The sequence below is a fragment of the Lissotriton helveticus genome, assembly GCF_964261635.1.
Source record: "Lissotriton helveticus chromosome 1_1 unlocalized genomic scaffold, aLisHel1.1 SUPER_1_unloc_8, whole genome shotgun sequence".
Taxonomy (NCBI): Eukaryota; Metazoa; Chordata; class Amphibia; order Caudata; family Salamandridae; genus Lissotriton; species Lissotriton helveticus.
The window spans coordinates 157,786-175,124 of NW_027611725.1; the positions used below are offsets into that span (position 1 = coordinate 157,786).

General features: G+C 43.1%; 1 protein-coding gene across 3 annotated transcripts in view; it reads right to left on the reverse strand.

Annotated features, from left to right (window-relative positions):
• LOC144806496 (uncharacterized) overlaps positions 1 to 17,339 on the reverse strand; it is a 145,905-nt gene that overhangs the window by 83,591 nt on the left and 44,975 nt on the right. For 2 of the 3 annotated variants that reach the window (XM_078672848.1, XM_078672849.1), the window contains one exon: positions 10,026 to 13,454. The exons of the other annotated variant lie outside the window; for it this stretch is intronic. In XM_078672848.1, the coding sequence (XP_078528974.1) occupies positions 11,892 to 12,737 (846 nt within the window). In that variant the 5' untranslated portion in view covers positions 12,738 to 13,454 and the 3' untranslated portion in view covers positions 10,026 to 11,891. Of the gene's footprint in view, positions 1 to 10,025; positions 13,455 to 17,339 lie in introns of those variants that run through there. 3 annotated transcript variants of the gene reach the window in all.

Genomic DNA, 17,339 nt, shown 5'->3' on the forward strand with positions numbered 1-17,339 from the left:
GACTCACCCCATGTTAGAGGGGTGCTTACCCTGACTGCCACGTTGAAAACCTTAGTCAAAAGGGGGCCCCATAACAGAGTATCCGCTTTATAGAGATCTATCGGCACCGCGTCAGGCCCGGGGGCCTTCCCTCCTTTACTTTTCTGAATAGCGTTAACCACCTCTGGGATTGTAATATTGAGGGGTAGGTTTGGGCCGCAGGCTACAGCCCTTGGGCATAAAGGGGCTTCCCCCCCCCCCGGATTAAAAATACTAGTAAAAAAGGCGACCCAATTTTCCTCACTAACCTGGGCAGATAATACTGGGAAATCCTCCTTCTGTAAAAGTAAGGGGCTATTCACGGTGTTCCAGAAAAGCTTGCTATCCCAGAGCTCTGCCGCTTTTGAGAGGTGGTCCCATGCTTCCTCCCGTAGCTCTTGCTTCCTACGTATCAGATGGTCTTTATAGTTTGCCCTTAGGGATTTAACGGCTCCCTTGTCCCTGGGGCGGCTAGAAAGTGCTTTCTTTAGTTCTTGTAGGGACTTTGTACAGGCCCCATCGAACCAACCCACAGTACCCCCTGACCTACTGACCTTGGTAATAGTTAAAATCGTTTTAGTTGACTCATTTATTTTCACGAAGTCAGCAAGGATGCATACAGCGCCTGCATTAACATCCAGGCAACGCTGCAACTCTTGGAGACTCGCAGCCACAATTTTGGTCAACAACTTCTCTGAGTTGTCCCTGCACCATTTAATCCTGAAGCCATTTGGCCTACATGGGATTATTTCATCAACAATCCTTCGGGGGGCTTGAACCTTCTTCCCCCAGATGAATGTAGACATAGTAATGCCATTATGATCACTAAGGGCCACATCTGCGATTTTCGGGATAGCACAGAGAATACTAATATTCTCAGAGACCAATAAGTAATCTATGACAGTGGCTGAATTCCTCCCTACAAAGGTCGGGACGGGGTTGCCCTCCCGATCATTTGCGGGCACAAGGATTAACAGTCCTAATTTAAGCATTAAGTAGTTGAGTGACTCTCCATGGGGGGTGTGAATAAAATGAGCCCGGTCCTCCCCTTTGTCCCCGTCAAACCCACAAGCATTCGTGAAAGAGAAGAAGCACGTAGAGATATTAAAGTCCCCCCCCCCAGATGATATCAAAGGGGACAGAGTTGGCCCCACATAGTTTGTCTACTGCAGTCTCAAGATCGTTAACTACTGAAAAGCTGGAGGAATCAAACACGTTGTTATAGTGGTTGATTAGCAAAACATTGCGGCCCCCGCTTTGCTGCAGCCAAAGCATTTGTGAGTGAAACCCAATAGTTTTATAAGATTTGACTTGCACCGGCAAGCTCACAGACAATAATATCACCAGCCCACCTTTAGCCCTCCCCATGGTTGATCCCTGCACCAGACAGTTGAAAGAGACGTACCCATCAAAATGAATCTCTTCCGTGGACCATGTCTCCTGTAGACAGAGAATATCAAACTTTCTTACATACTCCCTCCAGCCCAGTAACTCTTCCTTATTCCGCCAACCGGCAATATTCCAGCTCACTAGTTTGTACCCAGTACCGTGTTCTCCCTCATCCAATCCTGTGTTCTCCCCCATAGGCGTCTGAAGGCATATCGTTTTCTTTGTGGCCTCCCCCATAAACGTCTGAAGGCATATCGTTTTCTTTGTGGCCTCCCCCATAAACGTCTGAAGGCATGTCGTTTTCTTTGTGGCCTCCCCCATAAACGTCTGAAGGCATGTCGTTTTCTTTGTGGCCTCCCCCATAAACGTCTGAAGGCATGTCGTTTTCTTTGTGGCCTCCCCCATAAACGTCTGAAGGCATGTCGTTTTCTTTGTGGCCTCCCCCATAAACGTCTGAAGGCATGTCATTTTCTTTGTGTCCTCCCCCATATATACGTCTGCAGGCATGTCGTTTTCTTTGTGGCCTCCCCCATAAACGTCTGAAGGCATGTCGTTTTCTTTGTGGCCTCCCCCATAAACGTCTGAAGGCATGTCGTTTTCTTTGTGGCCTCCCCCATAAACGTCTGAAGGCATGTCGTTTTCTTTGGGGCCTCCAGACTATAGGATTGCTTGTCGCATAGGGGGGCAGTGGGTATCAGGTGAATTGTACCTGGTGGGTCAACAGCCGTTGGCATACCCTCACAGGGTCTTACTCTGTTTGTTTAATGCTCCCCACCAAAACTTCTGTATTCGAGTCTGGACTTCCCCCCGTAGATGACATCAATGCGGCAGGGGGTAGTCAGTCTACTGCATCAAGGCAGCCAAAGCGGTTATAATCACAAAAGGGAGCACGGATTGGCATAAGATCTGATCTACCATCAAATCTCCTGCTTCTCCCCCTACGGTCGACCCTTGTCCAATCATCAGTGTCTTTCCCATAGGCCATGCGAGTTGGGGTGTAAAAGAAAGACAACGGCAAGGTCTGGATAGTGGAATCCAGTGACCTATCAAAACCAGCACAAATATGGGAAACAGTTCTGGGGTCCCTAAAGTTTACTGTTATGCAGTCCCCGTTTATAGGTTTTACTGACTTACCCACCCAAGGCAACCTTCTTATCATTACAATCTCACTAGATAGGTGGGCCGGCAGGGGTCTGTTCCAGTTTAACCATTTAACTACCTTATTTTTTAGGGAGCCATAGGATTCACCTTCGCCCTCTTCTAGGGCAGGGGGCGCCTGCCAAAACCACCGTATAACGGTTAGCTTCTGGTGGAAAGTCCGGTAGCCGGGGTCTACTGACACTACACTCTTTTACCAGCGCAGGCGGTACAAGCTTACCGCTGTCTGCCTTCCCAGAGTTATCACTACCACTAGGCAAGGGGGCAGGAAACTGCCTGGGGGGAGCCTGCTAGACCGGGTTAGGGCCTGGTGAACCAGGTGGTCTACCGATAATGGTGGCACCCCCCCCTGGTTGGCAATCAGGGATCACAACTGCACCCGGTTTATTGGCCACCTTTGAGTTTGCTACTAAGGCAGATGTTACTTTCTCAATATTAGCCAGTCTAAGTTCTATTTGTTCCGTTTTGGCTTCTAAGGGGTACAGGATGGATTTAAATAACGCTCCCAGGCTTTCAATGGACAACTCGGTCCCGGGCTGGGTTTGCAAATGAGCGGCGGGGGGGGGGGCAAAGTTAAATCCACCATCCCATTTGCAGATAATTGTAACCCCGTTATAGGCCCACCGGGATTGACACCACCACTCTGTCGCTTGGCTATTTTAGCTTTACTCCCACCTTTCTTATTATAAACCCGTTTCCTTTTAGGGATAGCCCCTTTTTAGGCCCTTGACACAAAGTGCTATTGATAGTAGCCACAGTTTCGGTAGGAGTAATCTCATGATTAACAAGAATTAAGTAAATTTCGGACAAGATTTCATGAACCAGAATATCCAAGTCCTCATGCACATCCACTCCAGGGGTAATGTCTTGCTCTGATATACAGGACACTGTAGTAGCCAGATCCAGGATCCTGTCAGGCATTTTGGCGTTGGCAATTGCTCCCAGAGAAGATCTTTTAGTAGCGGAAATTTCAAGCGACATACGTTTTTCCAGATATGATATCTCCTTGTCAACTAGGGAGTTTGCTCTAATTAAAAAAAATTCCATACCTCCCGCAGTAGGGCACCCAACAAGCGTTGACTTACTTCTTAGTTCGCGCCCTGACATAGTTCAAAGTTAATGATGGTACTGCAACCCCAGAACCAAGGGGGGTGGGCCGGTCCGGTCCTGAGCGGTCAGGAATGGGCCCGCCCTTGGCCCGGGCTTCGCACGGCGCCGTCCCGCGTGCGTTCCGCGATACGCATCAGGGGGCGTGGTCTTATAGCCGATGAGCGGGCAGAGGGGGGGCGGGAAGAGCTCACAGGTGCGGCTGGTATCGGGCCGCAGAGGATCCTGGAGTTCGCAGTCCCGCCGTCAGCACACCACAGAGATCCCGCTTCAGGGCACAGCGTTAGGGTCCAGCCAGGTCTCACGAACAGGTTTAGAGCAAAGAGAAGTCCTCAGGTTACAGGCACTGCTACTTCCAGAGGCACCCTCAGTCATTCATGGAGGGTCTCTCTACATAGTCAGGTTTTGAGATAATTAAAACATAGTAGAAATTTCTGGAAATCTGAAGATCCTGTGTATAGTCTCTACGATGGAAAAGGGCGGCCGCAAGATGACTCAGGAAGCGCACAGGGATGCAATAAAATGGCATCCACAAAGAAGAGAGGAAAACAGATGGGTACGGAAGTGGGTCACTGGGGGTTCCCGTCCCCTCCAGGGGGTGTAGGGAGGGGGGTTGGTGAAAGGGGTGTAGCAGGGGGAAAAAAAGAGAGAGTTCATATTGTAGGAAGTTATATGGGCAGGTGGCTGTACAGTCAGGCTAAAAGAGAATTTATTAGTATTAGTTCTTTGCACGTTAAGACAACTTCTTTGCCTTTAAATGTACTTGTAATCTATGTCGGAGGTCTTAATAATTGCACTAATCAGAGCACCTTTGCACTTTTGCACTTTAAGGTACTTTGCCTCTGCCAGATATTGGAAGTCGATGTAATCTGCACATGGTTGCTGAATTTGCACATTTATAAATCTTTGGGTAAAGGAGGTTATATTCCCCAAAATAGTACTATACTAATGATGTTTTTGCACATTCTGCTGCTTCCCTTTTTAGAACTCAGGTTTGCACATGATGCACTTTGTGAACTGCTCAAGATCCTTGTTACTTGAACTTTAATTTCTGATTTTGCACAATTTCTGCTCCTTTCTCCTTTTTGGAGTGGAGGTTTGCGTATTTTGCACAAAGGAGGTTGCTTGAACCCTAAGTTCTATGTATTTTTAGCATTAACTTAATACATGGTCCGTGCATGTTCTGCACAAAGGAGGTTGTCTGAACCCTATGATCTCTGTATTTTTAGTATTTTAACTTTATACACAATGTTCGTACTCCTTTTTCACTTCAGTGTTTGCGTATTTGCTTTTTTTGCACATCGATAGCTGCCCATCTTATATGTCGACACAAGAATGGTTTACACGAATTTCTTTATAATCTTTGTTCAATAGGAGTATTCAGTTTACATGAAAGTTTGAACATTAATGAGAAATAAGCGGAACTTTTTGTCCTTTAATGCAACTGGTTTGAATAATGTTCATTAAAAAAACGCTATAGAATGTTGGTTGAAAAATTTCTGTCCAGATGTTATTTCTATGCAAGAAACTCATTTCAGAGCCCTGGCCGACTGAGAAAATCCTAAAGGGCTGGGCTGGTTATAGAGTTTCATCAGCAGCTGGACTGGCGCAGAGGGGGGTAAGCATTCTAATAGGGAAACATGTAGGGTTCATAGTGGAAGGGTCACGTACAGACCATAGCGGCAGATGGGCATTTGTGTATGGTAAACTAAATCAGATAAATACAATATTAGTTACAATATATGCACCGGTTATAGATGACCCACTACCAATTCTGCAACTTAAACAAGCATTGACGGGGATACCAGGGCAAATAATATGGGGGGGTGATTTTAATTGTCTACAAAATCCTAAAATTGATTCATCCCAAAAAGATCGACGCCAGAACAAGCCCCACATAGCCATTGCTTTACAGAGTTGCAAAACAGATTTGGATATCTATGATTATTGGCGTTCCCAAAATCCTTCTAAACATGAATACTCTTGTCATTCTGCAAAATACAACTCAGCATCTAGGTTGGACTTCTTTTTAATATCCCATGGTCAAGAAGTTCGCAACTTCGAACATCTACCTAACGCATTTTCAGACCATGCACTACTTAAAATGGAAATATTTATAGGAAACCAGGAAAGAGAGGGACCTAGAAGATGGTATTTTAATAACATGAATCTTGCAGAACCCCAATGGTGTACAGAAATTGAGGAGGAGATAGAGGAATTTTTAAATCTGAATAGAGGGTCTGCTACAATCAATGTGGTTTGGGAAGCGTTCAAGGCCACATTTAGGGGAATAATTACCTCCAAGGAAATACCTAAACAGAGGGAAAAAAGAGAGGAGAAAACTAATTTACAGACAAATGTTTTGCATGCAAACCAAGAAAATTACAGAATCAGATCTTTAGTTAGTGGGCAGAAGGTAGCGGAGTAAAAAAAAAATGAGGGAATTTTATTTCGATTTTTGGTGATGCAACTAGTAGTCTTTACGCACAGAAGCTCTATGAAGGGAGTGAATACACAGGTAGACTCCTAGCGTGGCAAGCTAAAGAAAACCAAGTCCGCAATAGGATAGATCATCTTTTTGATCCTGCCACCAAAGTGCATGCAAAGACTACTGCACCTATAGGAGAGATGTTTTTAAAGCACTATGAGGGAATCTATCAGAGTAGTGAAGGGGCGGCGAGTGAAACCATTTTTGAGTTTTTAGGGGCACTTCAAATTCCCAAATTAGGAAACGATTATAAAAAGTTTTTAGTGGAGGAGTTCACAAAGGCAGAACTAGATTTGGTAATTAGCTCCCTACCTAGCGGCAAGGCCATTGGTGAGGATGGCATTCCAGCGGAATTTTTAAAAAAATTCGATAGTACCCTTTGTAAAGAATTCCTGTTATTAGCTAATTATCTATTACAAGGAGGTCTGCCGCCGGAATCCTTCCGCACTGCAGTTGTAGTCAGTATTCTGAAAAAAGGAAAAGATAAGGAACATATCAATTCATAAAGGCCAAAAAGTCTTTTAATTATATAGACTACAACATTTTTACAAAACTCCTGGCGAATCGACTGAACAAAATAGTAGGATTACTTGTTGGACCAGACCAGTGCGGTTTTATAGCAGGAAGACACAAAATAGTAGGATTACTTGTTGGACCAGACCAGTGCGGTTTTATAGCAGGAAGACACCTTCACACTAATACAACATTTTTATTAGAAGCACTAGATTTTTTTAACGTTGATAAAGTGGAAGCACAGATTTGGCTTTTAGATGCCGAAAAGGCTTTTGACTACGTGTCATGGGACTGTCTTTTTGTGATTTTGCACAGCTTGATTTCCCGATTGATTTTATCTCTCTCTTGAAACAACTATATGAGAATTCTAGGGCACAGATTATTATTAATAATATAAATGTTGGGACATGTCATATTAACAGAGGCACGTGCCAAGGCTGCCCCCTATCTCCAATTTTATTCGCCTTCTTTTTTTGAGCCTCTGGCAATTGCAATTAAGGGGAAAATGGCCAACACAGTACCAGTGGCCGGAATGACGAACATAAAATTATATGCCAATGACATTGTCCTTTTTTTAAACCTAAAGCCTACAAGTCAAGTAAATGTAGACGTATTTGTAAAGCGCACTGATACCCCGGCAAGCAGTGTGTCCTGGCGCTGTACTCATACCGCTAGGGAACCCATCCTGGCTTTTCCCCGTGAAATGTCCACTCCTGGGCATCCCCGGGGTGCAACCAGGCATCCCCAGCACTGTAGGGGGCCGTTGTGGAGGTTAAGCAAGCTATTGCCCAGAGTTGCAGCGTGGGACTCATGCTCAGAGTAGGCACCGAGGCGAGAAATCAGGTCCGAGGAATTATGAGCCCAAGATCCGCCGAGGCGGGATTTGAACCCTGGTCCCGGCCAGACCTCTGTACCAGGGACTGCCGTTCTAAGCAGTGAGCCACACTCCTCCACTGCTCCAAGTGGAAATTTTAAAAATCTTTTCGGATTTCCAAAAACTGGGAGGCTATAAGATAAATACGGATAAAACGGAAATCATTTTATGTAATTGCACGGTAGACACTTTATTAACGGAGTTTAGGGAGATATATAATACTCTTCCTAAAAGATATTTGGGAATTTTTATTTCAGAAAACCTGGAAGATCTTTACCCGCTAAATTATATACCTCTACTGAAAAGGGTTGGCTCACAATTTGATCGATGGAACCAATTGCCTTTATCAATAATGGGTCGTGCCGCCTTAATTCGCATGTCTATTTCATCACTCTTTAATTTCCTTTTTAGTGCAGCTCCTTGTGCAATTCAGGTTTCATTTTTTAAGAAAGTGAATGCCATGTTTTCCTCTTTTTTATGGGCAAATAAGACTCCGAGATTAGCACTTAGTACATTGAACTTCCCGATCACACAGGGAGGGCTGTCTCTTCCAAATATTAGAGATTATTATTATGCTACTTTTGCACATCATAGTTTTAGGTTTTTTTACACAGAAAATCATGAAGTGAATAATTTTTTTATGAGGAAGATGTTGATTGAACTTAAAATAAATGACCCAGTAAGAATCACGAAATACCCAAAGAAGGTACGTTATAAGTCTATACAGTGGCTACTTAAGAAAAAAAAACAGCTCCTGAATTATTACAACATTCTTAGAACAAATAACTCAACTAGTTTAATGAATTTAAACATAGGTGAGATGGGTACCCTGGATAAAAACATTCTGAGAATCTGGAAGGATAACGGTTTTGAAAGAATTGAGGATTTTTTAATAGGGAGTAGATGGAAATCTTGGGAGGAAATCGAAAGGGAGATTAAGCACTCAAATACAATCCTGCAATGGTCCTTTATTAGCCTCCATGCTGAACTAAGAGAGCTTGATATAGGTAATTTATTTGATAAAATACATATAACTGAAGCACTGAATAGTGCGACGCAGAGGAAAATTAGCACTTGGATAAAAATTCTTAATGAAGATAACTCAGTCGCATTATATAATAAGGCTAGAGACAGGTGGAGAAAGAGAGAAGATATTGAGATTGACAAATTAACATAGGATAAAGTTAATAAATTTAATAAATCCATCTTCAGAGGTGCTAATTTTAAGTGAATGCAATTCTTCAGCAAATGGTCAATTTATAGAGCACCCTCGTTTCTCCACAATATATATCCTCAAGTGGAGGATAAGTGTTTTCGCTGTGAAGAAAAGGGTACCTGGAAACACATAATCTGGGAATGTACCAAAATACAGGACTATTGGAAAGACATAGGAAAATATCTCATTAATATATTCAATGTTACAATTACATTTAATGAATTAATTGCAGCCTTCGGATGTTCCCCTAATTCAACTCCGTATGATGAGTCCTTGTTCATAGCATCACTGGTAGCGAGGTCACTTATTCTGCAACTGTGGAAAAAGGACAAAGTACCTACTCTGAATGCATGGAAGGCAAAAATACTGACGATTCAGGGAAGGGAAAAAAATATGCTTTGAGATCTGGGGCTCTTAGAAAATATGATAAATACTGGAGTGTGTTTGAATGCTAGTCACTGTTTGTTAAATTCTTCCTCTCTTTTCTTTTCTGTGTACATATATCTGGAACGTACTGTCAAATCTTTTTTAGTATCAATATATTGCACTTTGCACATCGCACTTTAAAAGAATATCTTCTCCTAGAATTTGAATCTTTATTTGCACTAGTATGATTTACTCTCAGCCTGCCTATTTATGGATAATGTATTTTGTACTTTTTCAATTCTGGCGCGAAAATTGACATGTAATGTTCACCTATTCTTTATGATCTATCAATAAAATGTTTTTTTTTAAATTACTCAATTTCACTATTGCTTTATGAGCACGGCACAAGTCGGGGGGTAGCCACAGTTTGAAGGGGTCCCCCCACTATTATCTAGAAACGGGACTCAGTTCCACATAGCTCCTTAGCCTGCAACTTGTAATTGTTACTTTGTGCCCCAGCACTGCAGACACAGGCCTCTGAGTGTTTGTTTGTGTGAGTGGCGCAAGAGAGGATCAGAGAACTTGACAAAATTAGCCCTTCTATTGCTTAATACATTGTAAATGTGAAACACTTTGGAGCTTAGGGGCTGGATAAAGAATAGCATCAGGAAACAAACGCAAATTAAAAGCACATTTTATTTATTCGCTGAAAAATATTTAAAAATGTAATTTCCAAGGTCCACATATCTGTTTAAAAATATTTACACTTTCAGTCATGTCCGAGTTTTGTTACAAGCAAATAGTCGGAAAAACACATGGTGTATAAAAACTGAAACCCAAAACTTATTTTTACATTATTTTATGTTTCTTGTTTTTTGTTTTTAAAACAGGCTGTCAATCTTTCACGTGAAAATTATTATAAGGGCCTGACATCACTTCTTGTGATGTCACTACATGTGACGTCACTGTGATTTACATATGATAATGGGCTCCTTCACTATTTTCCGTACTTGTGCCCTGTTTATTGGCATGACATGGGTCTATAGGTATTAAAAATAAACATTACATTTACAGGTGTTCAGCCCATTTCTCTGGTGATATCACACATTGGCATGTATTCCGCGGCATCTTCTATTTTTAGGTGAATACAAATAACGTGCCGTTCCCCCTCCTTCCATTTCGTTCTTTTTCTCCCCCTTTCTTTGTCTCTCTCGCTCTCTTTATCTCTCCCCCTTTCTATCTCCCACACACTCCTGTTAGCTTTAGCTTCATGAACGTCACTGCCACTTCTGGCATTCATACGACAAATCCTTCAGAACATTTGAGACCAAGGGACAATCAGTGTGGGAGTGCAACTGATTGTCCTAGCACATATATGCTTTTGGTTTAACTCTGTTTTATTGAATTTCAAACATCTAAATTGGCACATTACAACATGTAGGCTTTTGATGTGGGATTTCGCTATTTCACCACATTCTGGCAAGTCACAAAATAAATAGGGAGAGCCAAGTCGGAGAGGAGCCACAGGTCACACTTAGTTATAAGGCTCGAGGCACAAGCTGATCCATCAACCGATAACACTGTGTAAAAGATGCAGCAAACGTTACTTAAAAACAAGGCATATGCTCTTTTATATCTAAAAATAGGTTATTTCTTGAACACCTGTGCTTCGCTTTTTTTCATTACATATACTGCAATGGCATTTGTTAATAGTAATACATACATTTTACCAATAAAGCTTCCATTTCCAGAGCCCGGACAACATGTCAACTCTGGGGGTGTTGGGTTTATGGGTTTTATCACTAATCCGACAAGTTTGCTGAAAATACCACTGTTAGTCCCAGTATTGTTCAGTGTTGCTTTTACAGGTAGTGTGATCAGGTGCAATTGAATGTTTTTCTTTGTATCTCTTCTTCACCAATTAAAAATCAACAATGTTTTTTTTCTTTTAATCCACATTGTGCTTGTTTTCCACTGTGTATCCTGGCACATCACATCACTTTGCTACGTGTACGGAAGTGAACAATCACTGGAAACAAACACTTTTATAATTCTGCAAATATTGTTATCTGTTTTTCTTCTTTACTGCTATTCGGGTCTTTTATCATCTGGTATTTCAATGGCCTACATAATTTGAATGTTATCTTTTTCCGTAATTCATTGCTCTCACAATAACTGCACTGTTCAGCTCTTGTCTATGTCCTCAGAAGGGTCAATATTACTTTTGATTTTCTTAAGTTCTTTCCGGAATCTCTTCATCTCTAGGATTATTTCTATGTGAGTTAAATGAAGTGGTGTATTCACTGAGGGCTGTGTGGGATCGAAAATTGACAAAAGCCCTTCTCACTTTCAGTGCCTTTCTATGTTTTCCCCGTGTGTTCGCTGATGACTTTGTAGCTCTAATCGTCGACTAAAGCTCTTTCCACATTCTTTGCACTTGAGTGGCTTTCCCTCTGTGTGTGTTTGTTGATGTTTTCATGGGGTTTATAACTGACTAAAGCTCTTCAAACATTCACAGCAATCATTTAGTTTTGCCCCCGTGTGTGTTCGCTGATGTGTTTGTAGGTTTGATAATTTACTAATGCTCCTCCCATATTCATTGCACTTGAATGGTTTTTCCCCTGTGTGAGTTTGCTGATGATACCTTAATGCTGAAGAGCTGCAAAAACTACGGTCACATTCACTACAATGATAGGGTTTTCCCCTGTGTGTGTTCGCTGCTGACTTTTTAGGTGTGATAACTGACTAAAGCTCTTTACACATTAATTGCACTTGAATGGTTTTTCCCCTGTGTGTGTTCGCTGATGTTTTTGGAGGTTTGATAAGTGACTAAAGCACTTTGCACATTCACTGCACTTGAATGGTTTTTCCCCTGTGTGTATTCGCTGATGTTGTTGGAGGTTTGATAAGTGACTAAAGCACTTTGCACATTCACTGCACTTGAATGGTTTTTCCCCTGTGTGTATTCGCTGATGTTGTTGGAGGTTTGATAAGTGACTAAAGCACTTTGCACATTCACTGCACTTGAATGGTTTTTCCCCTGTGTGTGTTCCATTATGACTTTGAAGGTGTGATAACTTACTAAAGCACTTTGCACATTCACTGCACTTGAATGGTTTTTCCCCCGTGTGTATTCGCTGATGTTGTTGGAGGTTTGATAACTGACTAAAGCACTTTGCACATTCACTGCACTTGAATGGTTTTTCCCCTGTGTGTGTTCGCTGATGACGTTTTAGGTTTGATAAGTGACTAAAGCTCTTCCCACATTCATTGCACTTGAATGGTTTTTCCTCTGTGTGTATTCGCTGATGTTTTTGTAGGTCTGATAACCGACTAAAGCACTTCCCACATTCACTGCAATGATATGGCTTTTCCCCCGTGTGTGTACGCTGATGTATCTGTAGGGTTGATAACTGACCAAAGCTCTTTACACATTCACTGCACTTGAATGGTTTTTGTCCTGTGTACGTGTGCTGATGAAGCTTGCGTAGTGATGACAAACTAAAGCACTTGCTGCATGTGTGTGATTCTTCTTTCTTGGTTAGTGTCTGTGGGTCGGGTATATATTTGTCTACATCCCCTGACTGTATTTCCTGATGGGCAAACATGGCTGATAAAACACTTGGCTTTTTCTCACACACTTTATATGTGTGCAGTATTTTGCACGTTTGATTTCTGTTTTAACAATAAAATGCGATAGCCACCAAATATTTGCCACACTCCAAATACGTAGAAGGTGTCTTTGTAGGCGATTGTGCCTTTAGATTGGATTATGGCTATGCACGCTTGCGGGTAAAGATGTATCTTCCTTCTGATCGGTGCAAATCGGGACAGTCTGCTGTATTGTAGATACAAGAACTCCTCATTCCTTTACCAGTCAGTTGTCTAGCTCCGCTCTGTTGTGCTCTTCTCTGGTTACTGTGGTTTGTCAGGAAAGAGTTTACAAGTCTCCTAGAGCACGGAATGATGGCTTGTAAGCATCTCAGAAAACAGAGCACTGCAGTAATCACATCATACCGCTCCCATGATCAAAGCTGGTGTTGGGCACTTGTTATTACAGGAGGCGGTTTGTTATTGTTGTTGCCTTAATTTTCCTAAGGTCATTTCTTCGTCTTGTGGCGTGGAGGTGCACAGCTCAGACTCTTACAATCACTGACCTGCCCTTGATACTTCATCCGGGATCTGTCAGTTTATGTGCAGGTTCCTCTGTCGCCGACTGCGCTGATGTTTTCCTGAATACTGTAGCTCAATATTTCTGCTATTATTGAAGATTTACAGCCTTCGTTCATTATTGATGGTCATTTCACACATTCAAGGCTTGTTTTCTGTTGGATGTAAAGATATCTAAAATTACTGAATTGAAACATAATGGAATGAGAATTCACAATGTTCAACTGGTTGTAAAAGACAAATCTCCACACAATGCAGCGCAGCCCTCCCCCCGCGAGGCTACGCTGCGTGGCGCGACAGGGCGGGAGCAGGAAAGCACCATATTTTCAGAGATATGGCTCTCTCCTTCCCTTTCCCTTGCGTCTGCACTGATTACAGAGGGTCTGTGCCATGCACACATCTTAGCACCAGAGCGCTAGGGTGTGTGTGTCTGTGAGTCCAGCATGGGTTTTGTACCGGAAGGACGCCCTTCCTGTACAGATTACTATGCCTCGACACGAGGGAAAGCTTTTACCATGTTGTTTACATGTTGCACAGTGCAGCACACAGGCAAAGTCACAAAAGGAAGGAGAAATTAAAGCATTTCTCCTTCCTTGCACCTAGTTTTGTGGTTGCACAGGAACACCCATGCACCACCCTTGGCAGGCCCCCATGGCACAAAGTAATGCAAAACAATGCTATGCGCAGTGTCATATTACTTTACGGTTATTTCCAGCGCTAAACCAGTTTAGCGCTGGAAAGTAAATTAGGAAAAAAGATTTTGCGCCACTTTTGTGACGCAAACACAGTGCAAAATCTTAGTAAATCTCCCCCTTCTTCTTTATTGCTTTTGAAACTTAGCAAGGAATATTTCATCATACACAGATATTTAACTAAAAGATCTGTTGATCAGGTGACATCTTATTAATGTCTGAAAAGGAGGTGATTTACCAGTGTTCACAGAGTAACTGAGCAAAGTAAGGCCGCTCACGTAGCACCCAAGTGCTTGAGGTATAGCTTAAGATAGACGCTTATGGTCAAGATTTCATTTAAACAACAATAGAGTTTAGAAAAAGAGATGGATCAGGCTGGGCTGCAGAATTTCCAGTAACTCTTCATGAAGTATACAACAAAAGTAACTCCATTCACACACTTCTTCTCGTTCTTCCATATTCACTTAAGATCATCTCAAATACCAACTCCTGTCTTTACTCTCTGTTCATAAGTCACCTTTGACACTTTCAACAGCTCCCTTGGATCAAGCATTTCTGGTTTCTTCTAACCTGGAAGATTGGAACATTATTGTGGGTTGAGGGGGGTTTCCTTTCGCCATAACATCTGTCCATCTCCCTGAAACTAGTGCAGCTTACAGAGCCTGGTTCTGGCCTGGAAGACAACTTTAAAAAGCAAGTCTTTAGTTCTTCCTAGGGTAGATACAGTTCTGTAAGATGCAGCTCTTTCCAGGGCTTTTGTGTAAAACAGAGCGAGGGGTTCACTGTAAGGCCTGTCCGTTACATTACAAGCGCAGATAAGGCAAACAAACGTTGATTCATATAATTTAATATTCAACGATATCAGTCATTTAGTACTTATAGAGAATCCATCACAACCAATAATTTACCTGACATATCCCCGCAGCAGATGTGTGCCTATTACTCTTTTCCCCCCTTTTCCAACATTACATGGCATCTGGCATGACGTTGTCCTTTTGGGGCCCAGGATGCGATTTGTGACCGGATGGGCATTTGGAAGAGCGGGAGGAGGTGTCAGTTATCCATATTTCTCATATTCAAGTTGACCTAATTTCATGTCCTTCGGCCCCCCCACTTCCCTCTGGCTGCACACTCACTCTGTGGGGTTCATCAGAAGTCAGATAACTGCCTCATACTCACTAGGCCATGGATCTCACTTCTTCTACAACACTTATTGCAGACAAAGGGCCTAGTTAGTAGTTTGTCCAACAGATTATTGCCTCAAAACTAGGGGTGGGAATTCCGCTCTGCCAGTGGAGCTCGCGAAGTTTTGCCCACTCCGCACTCTGTGCAGACTTGTTCCAAAAAACTCCATGCAGAGTTCTTTTCTCAAGCGGTTCACCAACGGTAAGGTGGCGAGCGTTTGTGAGAAAATATAACGCGCTAGACCTCCTCCTGGTGAGATTTCGGGAGGTCACAGCAGGTCACGACCACTCGAGTGTTAAAATCTGCCATTCTCGTTGATTAAGCTGCCATTTGATTAGAATATCAATTAGAGTGGCAGAAAACAGCATCGCCCTTGAGAAACAGAATTCCTTTTGCTGGAGTATCTAACACTATATTTGTTAACATGATGTAGCTGCATAGATGTATATCCCCAGATACGCATCATTTTATGTTAGTAATTAAAGGTAGTTTACGTTCCTTGTAAATAGGCCGAGTTGCACCATAGTTAGAAAAGCCGCACAGACTCCATTTTGAATCTGTCGACTCGGGCCTGGGTAGCGATCACGTGTGGTTCTCCCTATACACCAGTCAGGTCCTAATTAGTTGAGTTGCAGTTGAGTTGCAGGACAGCAGAATTCAAGACTGTTTTCCTTCTCTAAGGCCCAAGGTCGCATCTGGCTTTAGAGACGATAAGCACATTCTTGCTGGCGCTGGGCTGTTACTCCCATGTACCGAGACTAAAGGGAGTTACCCTTTCTGACCTTCATTATAATAGTAGAAACAGACTTCTACGCTGGCTTTGTGTGCCATGTATGGCCCTTCCTTGAGATCTCGTACCTATTGGTAGAATGCCAAATATGGTTATTTCATGTAATGTGTGTTTTGTATAAAGGATTGGTCTCATGTGTAAATCAGGAGTCTTCTTGGCGCACTGACTGGGTGTGGACGAGGGGGCTCCTCTGCGCAGAGTTTATTTGATAATAAACGATTGCCTTTTCTTCACTGCCTACTGACTGGTTATTTAGTTAATACATATTGGCTATTGGTAAGTGTTGCCTTGTTCGATATTTTTCCAGTACTTCAGTTGGCGACTCCGCCGGTACTCCATGTTTGGGGTCGTCCTCCCGTAACACAGAGTAAAATATGGACATTAGGAGGAGCGCTCTGGTCGGGGGCGGACTGACTAAAATTTCTTGGCTGAACTCCGCTCTCGGGAACAGAGAGCTCCCTGCTGCTAGTGACCCCTCGCCGGAGTCCTACGGGTGAAACCCAGGAACTGATCCGAGCTGATCTTCAGGAGTGGGCAGTGGAAAACTCACAATCCTATTTTTGGTGCACCAGGTGAGTGTATTGATTTGTTGTTTATGGATTATGCTCTTGAGCGATATTTTGAAATAATTTGATTTTGGTAGGTTGGTGGTCGGCGTACCACGAGGAGTTTTGGAAATCTGACGGGGCAGCATTGAGGCTGCACGGGCAGATGCTCCGCGGACTTGTTTGGTGAATAATAGAGGTTTCAATCTGATGCCTTGGTGTGGCACTTCTAATGCGCACCCGACCGGACTGTCTTCGGAAAAGCTGTGGAGGTAACTGGGTGACTTCTGGACACATCTGAAGCGACGCTAAGGCAGCGGGCTCAGTCAGAATAGTCCTGAAGGTGAACCAGGGATACCCATGGGATGGTCTGTAGGGCGGTTTGTGGTTAATTCCTGTCTGATGACCTCTTGGTAGTCTTTGGACTGCCTGGCTTCTTTGTTTCTGTTTGGTCCGGTGGCTACAGGGTCACAACTTCTCTATGAACGGGAGTAAACGGGCTCCGTTCTTTGGCAGTTTAACATTGATTCAGAATTGAAAAAGGAGAGAAAAACCAATGCCGTCCTTTGTTGTTTGTGACAGATTATGTGCTTAAACTTGTGTGTATGGCGGGGGCGTGGCCTGCAGTGCAGCAGAATGGCCACTTCTTGAGCGAGCTCTGCCGGTCAGAATCTTATCCTATTATTATCCTGCATTTGGGAGTGCCCTCGCATGACCCAAACCTCAAGCTGATATCGGAGGAGACGAAGTGCCATGCCCGCGGTCAAGTGCGGAGCTCGGAGGTCGGCTGCTCATCTCACTTGAGCCCGCTGCCTCATAGGCCCTGAT